General features: G+C 45.4%; 1 protein-coding gene across 4 annotated transcripts in view; it reads left to right on the forward strand.

Annotated features, from left to right (window-relative positions):
- Nucleotides 1-20420, forward strand: part of CEP19 (centrosomal protein 19) — a 118804-nt gene extending 98384 nt beyond the window's left edge. For 3 of the 4 annotated variants that reach the window (XM_030216219.1, XM_030216218.1, XM_030216217.1), the window contains 2 exons: nucleotides 4020-4189; nucleotides 19979-20420. In XM_030216219.1, the coding sequence (XP_030072079.1) occupies nucleotides 4060-4189; nucleotides 19979-20340 (492 nt within the window). In that variant the 5' untranslated portion in view covers nucleotides 4020-4059 and the 3' untranslated portion in view covers nucleotides 20341-20420. Of the gene's footprint in view, nucleotides 1-4018; nucleotides 4190-19978 lie in introns of all 4 variants that reach the window. The other variant, XM_030216216.1, reaches the window with a different exon arrangement.
- The last annotated feature ends 358 nt before the right edge of the window (nucleotides 20421-20778 follow it).

The following is a 20778-nucleotide window of genomic DNA, read 5'->3' on the forward strand; positions in this document are numbered from 1 at the left end:
ATAGAAACCATATAATAATGATATAAAATGATAACATAAAAATATGGATAAAAAGGACAACATTAAAAGTACAGCCAAATATCAAAATCCACAGGCTCATTATTCAAATAGTACAGATCATGTATATTGATCGCTAGTGGCTAATGTATCCGCAACATACATATACAAATATATTTTACAGAAGTCCAGAGAAATAGTTTATGAACATCAAGAAAAAACATCCAAAAAAACACATGGAGGAGGATACATGAAAATAATTATGATTGTGAACACAGAAGCTTACTAAACATCAGACAGCCATCTTCAATAATATAATGCAAAAGACACCCACCTATATAGTAGTTCTTCACTACCAAACCAGAGATATGCTGGTAAAAACACTACGAGAAATAATAAATGTGAATCAATAACTGGAGGGAAAATGTATTGGAAAAATCAATATGGTAAGGTGATATAATGGAGAAATCAATTAGGAAACTCACATGTATGGACAATATCCTGAAAAAACGGCTCATCCAGAGACGCAGAAACAAATGATTTTGATATTTGGCTGTACTTTTAATGTTGTCCTTTTTATCCATAATTTTTATGTTATCATTTTATATCATTATTATATGGTTTCTATTTAGATGTTAGATTTGTTATTTATTATTTATTTATTTATTATCTTTTTTAGCCCCTGAAGCAGCCCAGTTGGGCGAAACACGGCTGTGTCGGGCTATTTTATGGTACACAGACTATTATATGCATATTTTATTTTTATCGTATCAATAAATTATATTTTGGTTTATCTACGATCTGCTTTGTACAGTTTCCAAACATTAATGTTAAACAACTAACAAAAATAATAAAGCAGTCCTCCCATGGTGTGCATTTATAAAACTCTTGTGCCAGAAACTATCTAACTGGCTCTCTCCATCTAGTATGTGATATCTAAACCCAGAAAATATCAAATCATTCTTCAAGGCTTCAATGCATTTACAATTCCAACACTTCCCAAGCTTCTGATGTTGGTAAAAAGACCGAGGAAGGGTCACAGAGAAAAGTCAGTGAAGACTCCAAAATACTGAATTTGTAATTTGTCAGACGTGGAAGGGCAAAAAAACCATCCAAAATCTGAATAAGAAAGGCGTTTTTCTTTTTGAAAATGACCTATCTTTTTTTTTTTTTTTTAAATAGTGTTTTGAACAAGGTTTTGTGATTTGGACGGTTTGTTTTTTGGTCCATTAAAAAAAACATCCAAGTGCAAAACGCACAAAATCAAGCCATTGGGAAGTAGCAGGAGCCAACATTTTTAGTAGACTGGTCCCCCAGACATCCCAGGAAAGCAATAAGGCACTCTAGGGGCACTGCAGTGGACTTCATAAAATGCTCCGTTACACATCTCACCATTACTTCCTTATCTTGTCTGCTGAGCTCTCCAAAACCCACCCAAGACCCACTACCCCCAATTGTGCACCACTACCATAGCCCTTACAGTGTGATGGAGCACCTATATGTGGGTACAGTGGGTTTCTGGTGAGTTTGGAGGGCTCACTGTTTCCTCCACAAGTGTAACAGGTAGGGGGAGGTATGGGCCTGGGTCCACCTGTCTGCAGTGTGCTGTACCCACCAATTGACTACTACAGGGACCTGCATGCTGTTTTAATGGACCTGAGTATAACAACTGAGGCTGGCAAGTATGTTTTAAATCCCATTTTTGGGGGTGGGAGAGGGTTAGAGACCACTGGGGGAGTAAGGAGAGGTCATGCCCGATTCCCTTCAGTGGTCATCTGGTCATTGAGGGCTCCTTGTGCCTTATTCATTATATATATTAAAAAAAAAAAAAAAGTCTAGCTCAAAACGTCTTGGTTTTAGTCCTGGACAGTTTTGTTTTGTTCTATTATGGCTGGAAAAACGTCCCAAGTGTTAGGAATGCCCAGATCCAGCCCTTAACACACTGCTGACACGCCCCCTTGTGATTTGAATGCACTTCTGATAGTCTTCATAGAAAAATGTCTAAAAATTGGTTTTGAAAATACCAATAAAATAAATTTGGACGGTTTTGTGAGAAAAGCATCCAAATGCAGATTTATGCCACTTTTTGGACGTTTTTCTCTTTTGAAAATGAGCTCCTTGTTCTCTCTTGTCAGGATGGTACAATCAGTGTTATATGGAAATATTTTTAAAACAAATAGGAGGAAAGTTATTTTCACTCAGTGAATAGTTAAGCTCTAGAACTTGTTGCTAGAGGATTTGGGTTAAAAAGGTTTGGACAAGTTCCTGGAGGAGAAGTCCATAGTCTGCTATTGAGACAGACATGGGAGCAATGCTTGCCCTGGGATTGGTAGCATGTAATGTTGCTGCTATTTAGATTTCTGCAGTTACTTGTGACCTGGATTGGCCACTGTTGGAAACGGGATACTGGGCTAGATGGACCACTGGTCTGACCCAGTATGGCTACTCTTATGTTCTTACGTTTAATCACTCTTCAGTGCGCTAATGCATCTTAAATTCCAGCACTTCCAACATCATTATAAAGAAAGCTAAATAATAGTGATAAAATGTTCGCCAGAGAAAGGATCAGAGTGAGTAACTAGGAAAAACATATTCAATACATCTTCAATGTATGAGGCTTACTCTGTGACTGTTGAGGGTTTTTTGTTTGTTTTAATACTGACACTGCTGTTGTATTGTAAATCGCTTTGGTAACTATCGGTTTAAATGTGGTAAATCAAATCAAATTGGCCTAATATACTACATGTTCAATCCCGACCCACTCTCCTCTCAGCTAAGAGGTCAGCCACTATTTCAGGTTTCACCCCCCAAAAAATCTATGGAATGATATCCCTGCAGGACAATTTTTTTCTATATATGGTTTTAAATATCAAGCAAAATGAAAGAAACCAAGGTATCCAGAACAAGTTATCAGAAGAGCTTATACTTATTTAAAGTATTCCAAAGAGATATTTTACTACTGCACCAATGTCTGTAGAAATCTTTCACTGTATTCAGGTCATGCGGTCAATATATACTGGATTATATAAAAATATGGCATATAATGCAAATATAGGTGGTGGTTAAAGAATGCCGAAATTTGCATTCAATGTGGTCAGAATTTGAGACATTGTTTAACTACTAATTATCAAGAGTCTGCATTATAGTCTGAATACATCACTTATCCTAATTAGTTCTGCAACAATATTTGGACCAGTATGATTGTGATACATAACAAGTTTATTTGAAAATGCCCATGTGATTTAACATATTGTTCAAACTAAGAGAAAAATAAGAATAGCAGAATCCCTTAGTAATATGTAATTGGGGAGAGAAGAAACTCCTTTAGGTATATTGGAAATAGAAAAGCCATTGGTTGCAGATCAGTGATTAAGAGGAACAGCAGTGGATCTAAGTATTGGACAACAATGGGTCCTTATGCTTAAATCATGAATTTGAATGGTATTGCAATTTTTTTTAATAAACCATAGTTGTTATATTTTCAAGCTGAAATATTGAAGAGTCTTAACAGCCATGTATTGTATTAGTTTGTAGATCCAATAAAAATCTTCTTTCATTGGTTTAGGCCTAGTACATCAGATTGGGTGAGGATGTCATGTGGTTTTGACTAGCTTATCCACTCCCCCCTCCCAACCATGTGTCCAGCATCTCTCCCTTCCCTATCAAGTGTTCAGCATCTCATCCTACCCCCCTCTCCCCCACTCCTAGAAGATGTTCCAGTGGTTTCCCTCCCTTTCCAAGATAGTGCCAAGCACAGCAGTCAGTGTGTCCTGTGGAAGACTAATCACAACTGGTTCAGGGCCTTGACATCTGCACAGCTCAAGGCCTGCCAGGTCCTGCCCCCTCTGAACTTACTGTTTCAGACCAACCGTACAAAGTCATTTGTAGAAACCAGGACTGCCATGTCTGTGCTGCCCCCAAGTTCTGCCACCCTAGGTAGATGCCTGGACTGAGGGGCTGACCCTGTTTGTACCCACTTCTGGCATATATACTTACCTAACCATTTCTGTTTGTTTTCAAAGGAGTCTTGAAGCATAGGCAGCTCTGGCTAAATCAATATCCATGGCCTATCATGCAAAGAAGTGTGGCATTCGCTTCCAGCCACCTGCAATCGTCCTGATCTACAAAGAGCAGGCTAAAGAAAAAGATCGCCAGCGCATCATGCCTGTCCGGAACTTCTCCAAGTTCTCAGGTGCCCTCTTTCTTATCCTTCAGAGATGAGCACTATCCTTATTAATGCAGATATAGAACACTTCTACAGGCTTCTGCATTTATGAAGTAAACAAATCAAGGAAAGCATTATTTGATTAAGTTTACACTAAAGTGAGATCTAATGTAAATTTTTAGTGTCCAGTAAATATCCCTCACTCCATGTTAGTTGAATTGTATACTTAAATGTATAATTCAAAATTCTTGAAAATGGAAAATACTTGCTGTGCCTGTACAGCAGTAAAATGTCTTCTGTAGTCCACATGATTAAAATTTGTTTGCAGATTCTCCTTTAAAATGTTCTGTGTATTTCAGTGCACTTTCAACACCAATCCTGCCTCCAGCAGCAGAGTAGGATTAAGGCATAGGCAAACTAGACATACGTCTAGGACCTGAGTGTTTAGATGGCACCCTCTCAGATGTGTTTAATTCAATGGCTCCAAAGTAGATCTTTGCCCTGAAAGTCAGTTGCTGGCAGAAAAAAAAATAGTTGGGTAGAAGGGGGGAAATAGGAGCTACCCTTGCCCTCAGACATACTTCTGCACTTGAAAGAAGAGCGACACATGAGGGTGATTGTTTCTGATGACCTTAAGGTGGCCAAACAGGTAGAAAGAGCAATGGCCAAAGCCAGAACAATGCTTTTGTGCATAGGAAGAGGAATAGCCAGTAGGAAAAAAGAGGCGATAGTGCCTCTGTATAAGTTTCTGGTGAGGTCCCATTTAGAGTACTGGGGTACAATTCTGGGGCCCGCATCTTCAAACATATATAACCAGAATGGAGTTGAGCCAGAGGGCAGCTACTAAAATGGTCAGTGGTCTTCATTATAAAGTATATAGAGACACTCAGACCTCAATATGTATACTTTGGAAGAAAGAGAAGAGAGATGATTGAGTCGTGTAAATATCTCTGTGGCATAAATGCACAGGAGGAATGTCTCTTTCAAGGGGTGTAGCCACGGGTGGGCTTGGATGGGCCCAGGCCCAGCCACTTTCCTTCCAGGCCCGCCCAACCAACGTCCGCCCCGCCCATCCGCACCTGCCTACCAGCTCCGTCGACGGACGGAGAGACGACCCTCTTCTGCCACCCGGCAATGGCATCCAGCCTTCAAAAAGAAAAGCGAAGAAGCACGTCGCGTCTGCGCTCATTGCGTCGGCCCGTCAATCACTGTGTCCCGCCCTCTGATGTAACTTCCTATTTCCTCGAGGGCGGGACACAGTGATTGAAGGGCCGATGCGGCGAACACAGTGCAGAGTAGACGCGAGGCGCTTCTTCGCTTTTATTTTTGAAGACTGGGTGCCGGGTGGCAGAAGAGGGTCATCTCTTCGACGGAGCTGGTACGTTTGCTTACTATTTATAAGAGAACCCCTTGTATTTTATATGATTTGCTGATTGGGTATCTCTCCCTCTAATTACTATCAAGTTGTATGGCAGCCATATCAATTTTAAATAGTGCCATTTTGGGGCTAGTGTGTGTTTGCATATGCAGATACTTGTCTAGGGATATGCATAAAATATACAGATATCTTATGGGGTTTTAAAATATGCATTCAGGTTGTGCTGTTGTTTTTAGCTGGCTGTTTAGCCACTCACCAGATTTATGAATATAGACTGAGCTGTTTTTATGACCCTGGTATAGTCAATATGCCAACACCAGCCTTATTGGGACTTCAACTTTTTTTGTATACTCCATTTGCTAATAAGTGGATCAATATTTAATGGCAGCAGTGAACCCCATTTCTTAAAATGCTGACTGTAGCATTTTGAAAAAAAATACATATGTTGAATGTCACATTCAGGGCAATCCCAAGAAACACTACTCACACCTAGTGCCCACCCATATTAACTCTGGGCCCACCCAAAATGTCAGGTCTGGTTAAGCCACTGCTTTCAACTAAAAGAAATCTGGAATGAGAGGGCATAAAATGAAGTTGAAGGGGGATAGACTCAAAAGTAATCTAAGGAAACAATTCTTTAATGAAAGGGTGGTGGAGACAACGACTGGAGACTAGAACTGTATCTGAATTCAAGAAAGCATGGGACAGGCATTTACTTAAGGAGAGGAAGAGAGAGTGGATAATATAAATAGGCAGACTGGATAGGCCATATGGCCTTTATCTGTCGTCATTTTCTATGTTTTTTTAAAATTTTATAACGAGAAGCTTTATTGAATGAATCCAACAAATATGCAGTATAAAAAACCGTATACAACTTCAATAGCAAACGCATAGATTCATCTTCTCTGAGGAACCTACCGAGGCATGTGTCCTCACATTTAACATTACAGTTTCCAGTTGTGTTTTTCTTTTATATTTCTAAAAACCATAATAATGCAAAAACATCTTAATATATGACTCAAACACCCTTATCCCCCCCCCCCACATCACCCCGCCATGAAACAAGCAACAATCGCATCCCACTAAGAAAAGCCGCACATAGACTCCTTATACTGCTGATGACATTAAAGGGGCCCAGATTTGATCCCATTTAACCGGGGTTTTCCTCTCTCTTGCCACAAGCTTCTCCCGCTTCAGCAATATACTCCAATAGCTTATGCCACTTGGTTATCGAGGGGCTATTACTCCGTTTCCAGAATGAGCAATATCAAGCGACCCGCACAGAAACAGTGCCTGACCAAGCCCTTCCCGTGGCTTTAACACCTAATAGCCCTATTAAACAAAAATATAGCTGGATCCCATGGGATAGTAGACCCAACCCAAAGCTGCACCCTCCCTGAATCGCCCTCCAAAGGCCTTCCCTTTTCTACATGACCACCACTAGACCTAACGTGCTAGTTGACCACAGTTTTGCCAACATAAGGGCCTAACGCCAGCAAACATATGACTCAGTCTTACCGGTGTCAGGTTACCAGCAGTATATCAATTTAGTACAATTCTCTTGAATATTGACCGCTGGGGAGATATTAACCGAGGCCCTTTCCATTCTTTCCACTCACCTGCTTCATAATGCACTCCTAATCTTTTTCCAATTTATTATGGTGTCTACATGCCACAGGCTAAAGATCCCTCAAATGGCCGTACAACAACGAGATCAAGCCTTTAGATCCTTGATTTCTAAACATATCTCTTCTAGAAAAGACACCTCCCCAACCAATTTATCCCTAAGTTCAGAGGATCGAAAAAAATGAATAATTTGACCGTAAGCATAATGATCCCTTTGAGGCAGATGATATGTTTCAGCCAGTTCGGCAAATGAGAGAGAGCTTTCTTTATCGACCAACTGACCCCACATATCTAATCCCTGTCTCGCCCACCTACTAAATGCAGAGGGGGAGCAATCTGGGGAAATGCAAAATTATAAGCTATAGGGGACAAGCGTGAATTATAAAAACCCTTCACCCATTCTAATTTATCCTAGCACGAAAATGTAAACTGAACCATAGGATTTAAAATAGATCCCAAAAACCAATGCTTAGGTGGCAGCAAATCAAATGCCCTAATTTTAATGGGCTGCGAACCATATGTTGCTCCATTTTGTACCCATAGCTTATGCGGGGCCTCCTGAAACCACTTCACAGGCGCTTTAGCCTGGGGCCGCCCTATGATATTAACTCCAAGTTAGGAATCCCCAGCCCTCCTTTGGCTTACATGCCATATACAAAATGGAACGCGGAAGTTCGGACCGGCCTTCCCCCCCCCCAGATAAATTTATACAGCCGGACCTGCACCGACTGAAGTAGCCACTCTGTAATGGTAGCTGGTTATAGCCTGAAAGAGAGAGAGCAAGACGAGGAATAGAATATCATTTTCACCGTGGCAATCCGACCAAACCAGGATAGATTTAAAGGGTCCCAATGATCCCAACTCACTTTGAATTGATTTCAACAAAGGAACATAGTTAGCAGCACTTAACCCTTCAAGATACTTGTAATGAAAACTTCTAAATATCTTATGCCCTTAGTCTCCCAAGTCAGAGGATAGAGTTGCTTACACATACTGATATTCCTCCTCTTCCTACCTGAGCAAAAGCTTCAGTTTTGGTCACATTAATTTTGAACCCTGAGACCTGGCCATATCTCTCAATCTCCCGGAACAACACTGGCAGGGAGTCAGAGGACGAGGAAAGAGTCAGTAAAACATCATCCACAAAGAGAGCAACCTTAGACTTCCACTCTCCAACCTTCACCCCACGAATGCCTGGGTTGCTCCGAATGCATTGAGCCAAGGGCTCCATCATAAGGGCAAAAGAAGAGGCGAGAGAGGGCAACCCTGGCGAGTGCCTCTGTAACTCAAAAAAAGGGGAAAACCTGCCCATTATCTTAACACAGGCTTTGGTGTAGAATACAACTCCCTGATCCCAGCCAGTAAAGTGAGGCCCAAATCCAAACCGCTCCAGAAACCAATGTAAAAAAGGCAATGTACCCTATCGAATGCTTTCTCGGTATCTACAACTGAGCAAGCAATAGGGTATCTTGCATTGTTTCGCAATATACATAATGTCTAGAGTACGTCTGATGTTATCAGAGGCCTCTCTGGTACAAAACCCCACTGGTCCGGGTGAACCAAAGCAGGTAACATAGTATTCATTCTAGTTGCCAGTACCTTAGCCAGGATTTGAACATCAACATTCAACACAGATATAGGTCTGTATGATGCACACTCGGTCACATCTTTATTAGGCTTAGGGATGACTGCTATCCAGGCATCTTTCATTGTGGGCGGAAGATCTCCCCAGAGCGTACAAAATGTAACACCTCCGTTAATATAGATGCTAATTGGGTGCAAAGGTTTTATAAAATTCACCAGTATAACCATCTATTCCTGGTGACGTACCAGTTTTTAAAATTTTTAATAGCTTGAGACACTTCCTGCACAACAATTGGGGCCTCCATCAATGCTTTGTACTCAGGTCCAAGAGTCGGCAAGTCCGGTGTGTCTCAAGATACGACCGAATAGCATCATCCTGTATAGAGGAGTACTGAGTATATAACTCTGCATAAAAATTACTGAATCTATCTCTTATGTCTTGAGACTTTCTAAGAATTTCTCCACCCTGCCCTTTAATATGGAAAACTGTTCTCTCAGCTCTTAATTTACGCAATTTTATTGCCAACTGTCTACCGATCTTGTTCCTCTCTGTGTAGCCACGTAGCTGTAACTTCTCATTGAGAAACTCAAGATCTTTAGAAAGCAAAGCATCCAACTGTAGACTGGCAGATTGCAAAGATTTATAGATCCTAAATGAACCTGTATTCTTATGTTTAATTTCCAAATCTCTAATCTGGCGTCTCCAGTATTGTGCATCAGCAACTCTGTTTCTCTTAAATTCTCCCGCCACCTTCATAAAGTGTCCTCGTGAAACAGCTTTAAGAGCATCCCATATCACCGCTATGGAAGGCCCAGAATTCAGATTAAAATCTAAATACTCCTTAAGTACTTTATTATATTCCTTACATACCTCATCCTGGCGCAACAGAGTATTATTAAACATCCATCTACCCCCCCCGGGGCCCCTCCCACAAACCACTCAAGATGTAACATACATGGGGAATGATCAGATATTGTAATATTACCAATTTGAGCATCCCTGACCTGACCCCCCCCCCCCCCCCCCCAATGATTTATCCAGAAACAGGTAGTTAATACAGGAGTATGAGGTGTGAGCTGGGGAATAAAAGGACTTGGGGTTATTTGACTCTTGGCGTGATCACCATCCTACAGATTGAGACTATAAGTCCTTCAAAAAGATATCAAAATGTTTAGCAATGACCCTGTCTCCCCGTGAGACAGGACCCGACTTATCTACATCAGGGTCTATAGTAGCATTGAAATCACCACCCAAGATAAGCTGTCCCCCCACAAAGGATTGTATCTGTCTTTCAAGCAGTCTAAAGAAGGAAGGCTGTCCCGTATTAGGACCATACACTGAACCTCAAGTAACCTCCCTATCTTCAAAGGTACCTCGAACCAAAACAAGGGGTCCCATTTCAACTGTTGTATCTGCACAGGAAGGTCAGTCTGAAAAAGTAGTGCAACCCCTCTTTGTTTCTTATTGGGTATATCCGAAGCAAAAAAAAATCTTGGAGTATGAAGCATGACGAAATAAGTATTCATGGGCACGTTTCAAATGAGTTTCTTGTAACATCACATGTGGCTTTAGTCTAGTTATTTCTTGCCAGATCATTTGTCTCTTTCTAGGGGCATTCAGGCCTTTCACATTTTAAAGTGACAGTCTTCAAGTTAAGTACCATGAGTCAAAAGGGTACTCGTCCTTGCAATACTTTTTACCCAGCAAAGGCAATGTGATATCCCTCCCCCCCCCCAACAAACCCCATCCACCAGTGTTACCCCCCCCCCCCCATGTGAAGATGGCAGAGGAAAAGCTCCTCATATCAGACACACGACTTCCCAACAAGGCCACCAAACCCTCCATACAACCCACAACCTTCAGACCCCTCCCAACCCCATTCTTTAACCAAATTTACAAACTTTTGCCCAACATGCAGTAGCCACGAAGATGAATTCCCAGATAGTCCTCAGCAGGATCCCTTTGTGCATTATGATGATAGATTGGTTGCAGCCAAACGCGGCTTTTTAGCTTTATTGAAGACCTGCTGCCATTGACCAACTTTTTCTCGATTGGTTGTTCCATATCATCATGCTGATCAATCCATAGACTGGTGGGTTGTGTCCATCTACCAGCAGGTGGAGATAGAGAGCAATCCTTTTGCCTCCCTATATGTGGTCATGTGCTGCCGGAAACTCCTCAGTATGTTCTCTATCTCAGCAGGTGGTGGTCACACACAGCAGCAGCTCTGGCTAGGTCTCCAAGCCTAATTCTTAGGTTTTGTTGAGTACCTGGGGTTGAGAGCTCTTCTTGAGCAAGTGAAAAACATGGTGGTGCCAGGTCCCTCCTTTTCTCCCCCCTCCCGCTGGCTCCATTAAAAAAAAAAAAAAAAAATTTTGGGACGTCCTTTAAGGGCGTTTATTTCAACGTTTATTGCAGCTGCTCACTCGGACACCAGTTCGTTACAGCTCGGAGCGAGAAGCAGGTAATTTTACCTTTTTATAGCGGGCAGGGGGTTCCCCGTTCGGTCTCCACGTGGCTTATGGCGTCGGAGGGCAAGGGCGCAAGATTCGCTCCCCGGACCGCGAGTGTGCGTCTAGCGGGGATGCGGGGGTTTTCAAAGCCTGAATCGCCTTTGTTGGGCATCAGTTTGGAGTCCGGTCAGTGTCCCGGTTCTTCCTCCGGTGCGGCGGTTTTTCCCGCCATAAGCGCCCATCCCCCGCTGCTTGCCCACTCCATGTTGGCCGGCCACTCTGCTCGGACGGCTTCTTCTTGGGCTGCCGTCGAGCTGGGAGACATTAATGCAATGGTCGCCCTTGATTCGGGCGACGGCAAGAAAGCGGCGAAAGTTAAGCGCCGTTCTTCCCACGCGGCTCCTTCTCGGAGTTTTGCGCCGGACGCCATTTTGGATGCGCAGCATGTTTCTCCCCCGCTCTTGCGAGCGCCGGTTGAGGGTGCATCTAGGGCCGTGGCCCAGGTGGCAGAAGTGCACAGTCTCAGGGGTTTCTCCCCTGAGTTCTTTTTGCTGCTGCATCAGGCTTTTCTTATGATAAACGCTGCCCCGGCTCCCCCCTCTGATCAAGGGGCTGAGGCCTCCGGACGCAAACGCCCTCGGGTGGACTTCCAGGCCCTAGAGGACTCGGTCTCCTCTGATGTAGATGAGGGCAGCGTATCTGAGTTCTCCCAACAGTCCTTTGGGGATTCCTTGGAGGAGACGGATTCCCGCTCGGATGGAGCGGATGAACCCTCTGCAGCACGGATCTTTCGCTCAGAGGATTTGCCCAACCTGTTAGTGCAGGCCATGAGCATTTTGAAGAGTTCCTTTTCGGAGGACGTCTCTCCCTCAGCCTCTGTTGGCTCTGCCATTATTCGGGGGACTAAGCACCCGCCTAGAACCTTCCACGTGCATGAATGCACACCTTGATTTTGGCTCAATGGGATTTCCCAGAAGCGAGCCTTAAAGTGGCTAGGGCTATGTCCCGCCTCTATCCTCTGCCTGAAGGTGAATGGGAGGCCTTTCTTGGGCCTACCGTGGATTCTTTAATCACTGCGGTGACTAAGAAAACGGCGTTGCCAGTGGAAGGTGGCACGGCCCTAAAGGACGCCCAAGACAGGAGTTTGGAGGCGGCTTTAAAGTCGTCCTTCGAGGCGGCTGCTTTAAGTTTACAGGCCTCAATTTGTGGCTCCTATGTGGCCAGGGCGTGCCTGACGCTTGCGCAGCGGGCTTCCCCCTCGGATCCTTCCTTGAGGGCTGATTGGCCAGCCCTGGAATCGGGCTTGGCCTACTTGGCAGGCTGGCTGTATGATGTCTTGAGAGCCTCGGCTAAAGGTATGGCTCAGACAGTCTCTGCACGGCGGTGGCTTTGGCTGAAGCATTGGTCTGCTGAGCATGCCTCTAAGTCTCGCCTGGCTAAGTTGCCTTTTAAAGGCAAGCTGATCTTTGGGGTCGAGCTGGACAAGATTGTGACCGATCTCGGCACGTCTAAGGGCAAGAGGTTACCGGAGGTCAGGGCTCGGGCCAATGGTGCCCGCCCCGGTTCCTCCAAAGGACGTTTTCAGGAAGCCCGTCGGTATTGCCCGGGCAAGTCGAGCTCCTCTGCCCCCTCTTCCATCAAAAGGAATTTCTCCCCCAAGCAGCATTCCTTTCGCAGAGACCGCCGTCCCGGAGGTGCCTCCTCCGGTCCTCCCCCAGGGTCTCGTACCCAATGACGGGGCGCTGGTCCATGGCCCAGAGCAGATTGGAGGACGCCTATCCTCGTTTCTGGGCGAGTGGACCAGGGTAACTTCAGACGCTTGAGTGCTGGAAGTCATCAGAGACGGCTACAAGCTAGAGTTCTGCCGACCCTTAAGAATCAGGTTTGTGCACTCTCCCTGCAAGTCTCCAGTCAAGCTGTGGCAGTGCAGCAGACTTTGGACAATCTGATCCGCCTGGGTGCGGTCGTTCCGGTGCCAGATCATCCTGGCAAGGGACGTTACTCCATTTATTTTGTGGTACCTAAGAAAGGAGGTTTTGTCCGGCCTATCCTTGACCTCAAAGGGGTCAATCGGGCTTTGGAAGTTCGGCACTTCCGAATGGAGACTCTCCGCTCTGTTATAGCGGCAGTGCAGGCAGGGGAGTTCCTGGCATCCTTGGACATCAAGGAAGCTTACTTGCATCTTCCCATCTGGCCTCCTCATCAACGCTATCCGCGTTTTGCAGTTCTGAGGACACTCCCAGTTCAGAGCCCTCCCTTTCGGGTTGGCTACTGCTCCGCGGACCTTCTCCAAGTTATGGTGGTCATCGCGGCCTTCCTACGCAAGAAAGGAGTACAAGTCCATCCTTATCTGGACGACTGGTTGATCCGAGCCCCCTCTTATGCAGAGTGCGGCAGAGCTTCAGACCGGGTGATTGCTCTTTTGAGCTCCCTGAGGTGGATCATCAACTGGGAGAAAAGCCAGCTGCGCCCGACTCAGTCCCTGGAGTATCTGGGAGTTCGATTCGACCCCCAAGTGGGCAGAGTGTTCCTGCCAGACAATCGGATTGTCAAGCTTCAGGCTCAGGTGGACAAGTTCCTAGCAGCCTCTTCTCTTCGGGCTCGGGGCTATGGGCAGCTGTTGGGCTCTATGACGGCCACGATGGAAGTAGTGCCCTGGGTCAGGGCCCATATGAGACCTATACAACTCTCTCTGCTGCAGCGATGGACTCCAGCTTCGGAGGATTACGCTGTGCACCTTCCCTTGGATCCAGCGGTGCGCAAGACGCTGAGCTGGTGGCTGAGGCCAGACAAGCCGTCCACAGGAATGCCTCTTGTGACCCCGGAGTAGGTTTTCGTCACGGCGGACGCCTCTTTGTGGGGCTGGGGAGCTCACTGCTTGGGAAGGACAGCGCAGGGGCTCTGGTCCCTTGCAGAGGCAGAGTGGTCTATCAACCTCCCGGAACTCAGAGCCATTCGGTTGGCGCCTTTTGGAGTTTCTCCCAGGCCTGGCGCTGAAGCCAGTACGGGTCTTGTCAGACAATGACACGGCTGTGGCCTATGTCAATCGCCGGGGAGGTACCAGGAGCGCCCCTCTAGCCAAGGAGGCCATGAAGCTATGCCTGTGGGCGGAAGCAAACCTGGAACAGCTGTCGGCGGCCCACTTTGCGGGGAGTCATGAATATTCCATTCCTGCTGCACAGGATTCCTTTATGCACATCCCACGCATGTTTGAATTCCGTTACCGTTTTCATCTCCACCCCTCCCACGGGAGGGCATTCCAAGCATCCACCACCCTCTCCATGAAGAAATACTTCCAGACTCAAAAAAGATGTCAGGAAGTATTTCTTCACGGAGAGGGTGGTGGATGCTTGGAATGCCCTCCCGCGGGAGGTGGTGGAGATGAAAACGGTAACGGAATTCAAACATGCGTGGGATGTGCATAAAGGAATCCTGTGCAGCAGGAATGGATCCTCAGAAGCTTAGCCGAAATTGGGTGGCGAAGCAGGTGGGGGAAGAGAGGTTGGTGGTTGGGAGGCGAGGATAGTGGAGGGCAGACTTATAAGGTCCGTGCCAGAGCCGGTGATGGGAGGCGGGACTAGTGGTTGGGAGGTGGGAAATACTGCTGGGCAGACTTGTACGGTCTGTGCCCTGAAAAAGGCAAGTACAAACAAGGTAAGGTATACACATGAGTTTATCTTGTTGGGCAGACTGGATGGACCATGCAGGTCTTTTTCTGCCGTCATCTACTATGTTACTATGTATTGCTCAGGCGTTCTTGGACATCACGAAGCGCTGGGGCCAGCCGAGCCTAGATCTGATGGCGTTTTCAGCCAAGTGCCGCGCTTTTTCAGCAGAGGACGGGACCCTCGATCTCTGGGAGTAGATGCTCTTCTCCCACAGTGGCCGACACAGGAGCTCCTCTTTGTGTTCCCGCCTTGGCCCATGTTGGGCAGGGTGCTAGGCCGGGTGGCAAAGCATCCGGGCCGGATCATCCTGGTGAGTCCGGATTGGCCCAGACGTCCCTGGTATGCGGACTTGGTCAGGCTCTCAGTGGACGGACCTCTGCAGATGCCAGCAGAGCGGGGCCTGTTTTATCAGGGTCCCGTGGTGATGGAGGATCCCTCCCCCTTTGGTCTTGCGGCCTGGCTATTGAGTGGCAGCGTCGGAGCAAGCAGAGCTTCTCAGACAAGGTCATCGCCACTATGCTGAGAGCGAGGAAGCGCTCTACTTCTACTGCTTACGCCAGGGTTTGGAGTACCTTTGCATCATGGTGTGAGGCAGGCTCACTTTCTCCCTTCACTGCTCCAATTTCATCAGTGTTGGCGTTCCTGCAAAAAGGTCTGGAAAAAGGCCTGTCGCTCAGTTCCCTTAAGGTCCAGGTAGCGGCTCTTGCTTGCTTCAGGGGTCACCTGAAGGGGTGTTTCCCTGGCATTGCAGCCAGATGTGGCGTGCTTTCTCAAGAGTTATTCATCTGCGCCCTCCTCTGCACGCAGTGGTACCTGCGTGGAATCTCAATCTGGTGCTAAGAGCCTTGCAGAAGCCGCCTTGTGAACCCTTGTCGAGGGCATCTCTGAAAGAATTGATGTTGAAAGCAGTCTTTTGGTGGCCATCACTTCAGCCAGAAGAGTTTCCGAGCTCCAGGCGCTATCATGTCGAGAGCCCTTTCTGCAGTTCACTGAGGCAGGAGTGTCTATTCGCACAGTGCCTTCCTTCCTGCTCAAGTTTGGTCCTCACTTTCATGTGAATCGGCAGCTCTGTCTACCCTCCTTTCGTAGGGAGGACTACCCAGAGGAGTACTCTGCTCTCAAATATCTAGATGTGAGACGAGTCATCATCAGATACTTGGAAGTGACCAATGATTCCGGAAGTCGGATCATCTGTTTGTGCTGTTCGCAGATCCTCGTAAGGGTCTGCAGGCTGCCAAGCCTACACTGGCACGATGGGTCAAGGAACCCATTGCAGCGGCTTATGTGGCCGCAGGGAAGGTGCCGCCTATTCAGCTGAAGGCTCACTCCACTAGAGCACAGGCGGCCTCGATTGCAGAGGCTGGGTCCGTCTCCTTGGGAGAGAATTGTGGGGCGGCAACTTGGGCATCGGCTCATACCTTCTCCAGACATTACCGCTTGACTGTGGCTGCTCGGGCGGAGGCCCGGTTTGGAGCTTCAGTGTTGCGGTCATGGATTTCTGTGTCCCACCCTGGGTGAGTACTGCTTCGGTACATCCCACCAGTCTATGGATTGATCAGCATGATGATATGGAAGGTAAAATTATGTATCATACCTGATAATTTTCTTTCCATTAATCATAGCTGATCAATCCATAGCCCCTCCAGATATCTGTACTGTTTATATTCTGGTTGCATTTCAGGTTCAAGTTAGTCTTCAGTTCCTGTTCAGGAGGACTTCGTGTTCAAGTTTTTTCAATTGGATTCTTCAGGAGTTGAGACGATTTTGTGTTACAGTGAGCTGCTGCATTCCTCTCCCCTCCATTTTACGGGGCTGGATTGAGACTTAAATTCTGCCGGCGCTCCCTCCCGCTTTGTGTGGCTGTAGGGCAGCTTTGTACCCCTCCCGCTGATTTGCGAAGCCATCTTCTCTGTGACGCATTTGTTGCATTGTCTCCACGTGTTCTTCGACATGCACTTCAAGGTCGTCAATACGGGCTCCAACCTCTTTAAGCTCACCTCTCAAATTGTCTATGCGCTCCACTATATCTGCTTTCATATGAGCCAGGTCTTTACGAAGATCACGCAATACCATTGCAAAATGAGGTTCCTGACCACTGCCAGTTTCATCCTCCGATCTTAGAGACTCTGAATCGGATACCTCATCGTTTTGAGAGGCAACATGGTGCCCGCCCGCTTTAGACATCCGCTGGCTGCTTCTTGCCCCACCTTTAGCCGTCGGGGCTTTAGATTTTTGGGACATCGCAACTTGCCTTCACCAGGAATCGCTTCCAGAGCAGGTAAAGGTAAAGATTTCATTGTCTTGATTTGCTAAAGATAGCTATAATACCGGGGTCGGTCGGGAGCAACAAGTTCAGGCTGCCATTGGGGTTGGTGACGTCACCGGAAGTCCATTTTCTGTGTTTCTATTCTCCTTAAACCCCTATATATATTTTTTTTTCATTTATTTATTTATAATTTTCAATATATACATCTTATCAAAGAAGCATAGAAACAATTTCAATAAAAAAAAAAAGGAAAATTTACATTCTTGAGATAAACTTAGTTATCTCATTGATGAAATAATATTTCAATATCGACCTCAAGATTGGAAATACCTAACTAGATCCAAGATACAAAGTATCATTACAAAGGAAATAATATTTAACAGACGATTACACTCCCGAAAAACATTCTCTTTCTATCATCCAGTGTCCATATGGGACCTTAAACCTTAACAATGACATTCTCAGTCTCCTTAGAACATAAAAAGTCCTCGAGTTGTTGTTTTGGCTCTGTAAATTGATAACTATTCTGTTGGTAAATAAAGCGACATATACAAGGAAATTTAAGGGTAAACGTTGCCCCTAGGTTTAATGTTCTTTGACGTAGTGCCAAAAAGGCCCTACGTCTAGCTTGAGTCTCTCTTGCGAGATCTGGAAAAATCCTAACTTTAGAGCCAAAAAACATCGAATCTAAATGTTTAAAGAATAACTTCATTACCAACTCCCTGTCTATTTCAAGAGCAAATGTTACCACTGCTGTTGTCCTTTGGGTAATTATTTCTAAGGAAGACTCCAGGAAAGATGTCAGGTTCAGGCCTCCATCGACAACAGCATGGTCACCTCCAGGTTTAGATGGTATCAAAGTCTGAAGATAAATTACCCTTGTTATGGGTGGGAGAGATTCACCCGGCATCCCTAGAACCTCCCGCAAATATCTTTTAACCATTTCAGTCGCTGAAAGAATGGGAGATCTGGGGAAGTTGACAAACCGCAAATTGTTTTCTTTGCTGATTTTCAAGGTATTCCATTTTCTTTTTAACAAAGTTACTATCCTTAATTGTGGCTTTGTTCAAGTTCTCCAGCTTGAGAATTTTTTCTTAAAGCAATTTTGTTTCCGACAACTGTCGGGCATTAATTTGCTCCTGAATCAACAGGGCTTTAGACAAAGTTTTTATTTCACCTGCACTTTTCAATAAAACCGTCTGCAACGAAGAATGCATTGAAAAAGTTAGGTCCCATAGTGCTTCAATAGTCACTACGAAATGAAATAAAAGTGGGGAGGGCGACCAAGGATTCCAAGACTGAAAGGATATTAATAATAAAGATGTTTATTGAGTATAAAGACTCGACACAACGTCGTGTTTCAGCCGTTAGGCCTGCATCAGGAGTCTTAATGCCGAATGCTTTTGAGAAACTATTGATGAAGGCACATCCTCAACAAAGGGAGATCTTTAGAAAGACCGTTGTGAAGGTGAGCGTGCTTCGTTGTCTCCTCTGACACAATGCTTGTATAGAATGCTGTCTGTGGGGCGTCTTAGAGTTCTCCGCCTTCTGGTGGATATTTTTTCTCAGTAGTCACTACGGCAGGTTTCACCATTTCAAAATTTTTAAGCTCTGTCCTACCAGATCTTCCTCCTCACCCACGCGTTCGGTTGGGCTCCTTTCTTCGGGGTCCTCTCCATTCCAGGCATGGGATCCAATGAATCACAAACCGCTCGCTCCCTTCCTGGTTGGGGTGGTGCCGCACGGACGTCTGGCCTCAGATAAGCCCCGTCTGCACTGCTGACCGAGTTGTTAGGTGCCGGTCGGATAGCAGGAGAAGATGTCGAACGGGGTCCCAGAGACACTCTGAAACTTTCCAACGTCGTCTGCCTCGAGAGAGGGGGGTACCAGTAGGGGTAACAGGAGCCTCCCTCACCTTTCCCCGCCGCTTCCCCATAATATGGGAACTTCGGACTCCTCTTTCGGTTCTACGGAGGTAGGCTTCAGAGCGCGTCTGAGGTAGCGTCGTAACTCGGCGCCATCTTGGATCGTCCTCCTTAACCCTATATATTGTCCTTTGGTTGGCAAAGCTCCTTGAGTAGTGCTTCTTCCTCTGCTGATTTTCTTCTGCAGTCCGAAACCACAGGGTAGGGTGACATTTATGGGAGCAGAGCCAGCCCAACCAGTAGGCAAGACGAGATGATTGCTTAGGGCAGCTGATTCAGGGGGCAGCAACGAGCATCTTTAGTCAAAGCAAATAATAGATCCTGTTAGCCACACAAACTTATTAGCAATGAAGAGGAAAAATGCTGAGAGCAAGTACCAATCAAAAAGACACAAGTAGTTGGCCACAGGCTGTAACTGGAAAGACCACAGAAGCAGGTAATTGAATCAAGCAACCATTATTAACCTGAACAGGTTGTGTTTCAGCCTTTGCCTGCCTCAGGGTTCGATTACAATCAATTTGAAGCCTAAAATCACAAAGGGCGAAGTGTATGGTTCCATGTTGCACAGCAGAAGGTCATAGTTATCTCTTCTTAAAGAACAGTTTGGAGATTTATTTTTCACCCCCCCCCCCCCCAAAAAAAAAAAAAAAGCAACCCAGTGCTCTCCTTTTCAAGTTATCAGAAGAACTTGTGTCTCTAAAAGCTTGAAGCTGTTTTTGTGAAAATTAAGTCACCCAGAGCTAACGTCGTTAGATGGGTAACATAAATGAAAATAAAAGATGCTAGTTTTAGTAATTGGGACAGGACTTATAAACAGCTCCTCCTTGGAAAAACGTTTGTCAAAAAATGGTAAATACTAATAAATTCAGTACTATTTATAACTAATGCTTATATTTCTTTATTTTTTGTGTCTAGACTGCATCAGAGCTGCAGAACAACTGAAGAACAACCCTCGTCACAAACAGTTCCTGGAGAGGGTCTCGCTGCAGCAGCTAGAGAAGCTGTGTGCTGTGTTGAAGGGCCATCTGCAAGGCCAGAACCTGACTGAAAGCCTGCAGAAGATTCAGCAGGAAACTGTTTTAGACCATGATGAGGACCTGAACAAACTGGATGATAAGGAACTGAAAAAAAGGAAAAGCTTAATGGACAAGCTGTTTGAAAAAAACTGCAAGAAGAAAGATGATCCAGAGTTTGTTTATGACATAGAGGTGGAATTCCCACAAGCCGCTCAGCAGGAGTCTTGTGGCTGGGATGATGGGTCTGATATTGAGTTCTGACATAAGTTGCAGGATGTCATTGACATTCAATCTAAACTGATTGTGATAATGTAACTTGGCATCTAAAAGCTATTCCTGGTGATCTTCCAGAGTCGTTTGTACATTACAGGAAAGTCTGTTCCTTGTAATGATTTATTGCTGACTGCATGAATTGATTTTGGTTTTCAAATTTCAGAATACTAGCAAGTGAAAGCAAGGGACCACAAGAGATCCTGTACCCTATTCCTCAGCCTCCAGGCAGAAACCAAACAGTGCAAAATCAAAATGATGTGTTAGCATCAAGTTGACAAATTGTACTATTTATATCTAACAATTACATGGGCATTATATGCATAGCTGCTTTGACCTTGCTTTAAGTAAAGGCAGTATATCAATTTCTGGAATGAAAGTAAAACATAAAAGTTTAGACTACTAGCATATACATGCGTATGTCCCAGC

The sequence above is a fragment of the Microcaecilia unicolor genome, chromosome 10, assembly GCF_901765095.1.
Source record: "Microcaecilia unicolor chromosome 10, aMicUni1.1, whole genome shotgun sequence".
NCBI classification, from domain to species: Eukaryota; Metazoa; Chordata; class Amphibia; order Gymnophiona; family Siphonopidae; genus Microcaecilia; species Microcaecilia unicolor.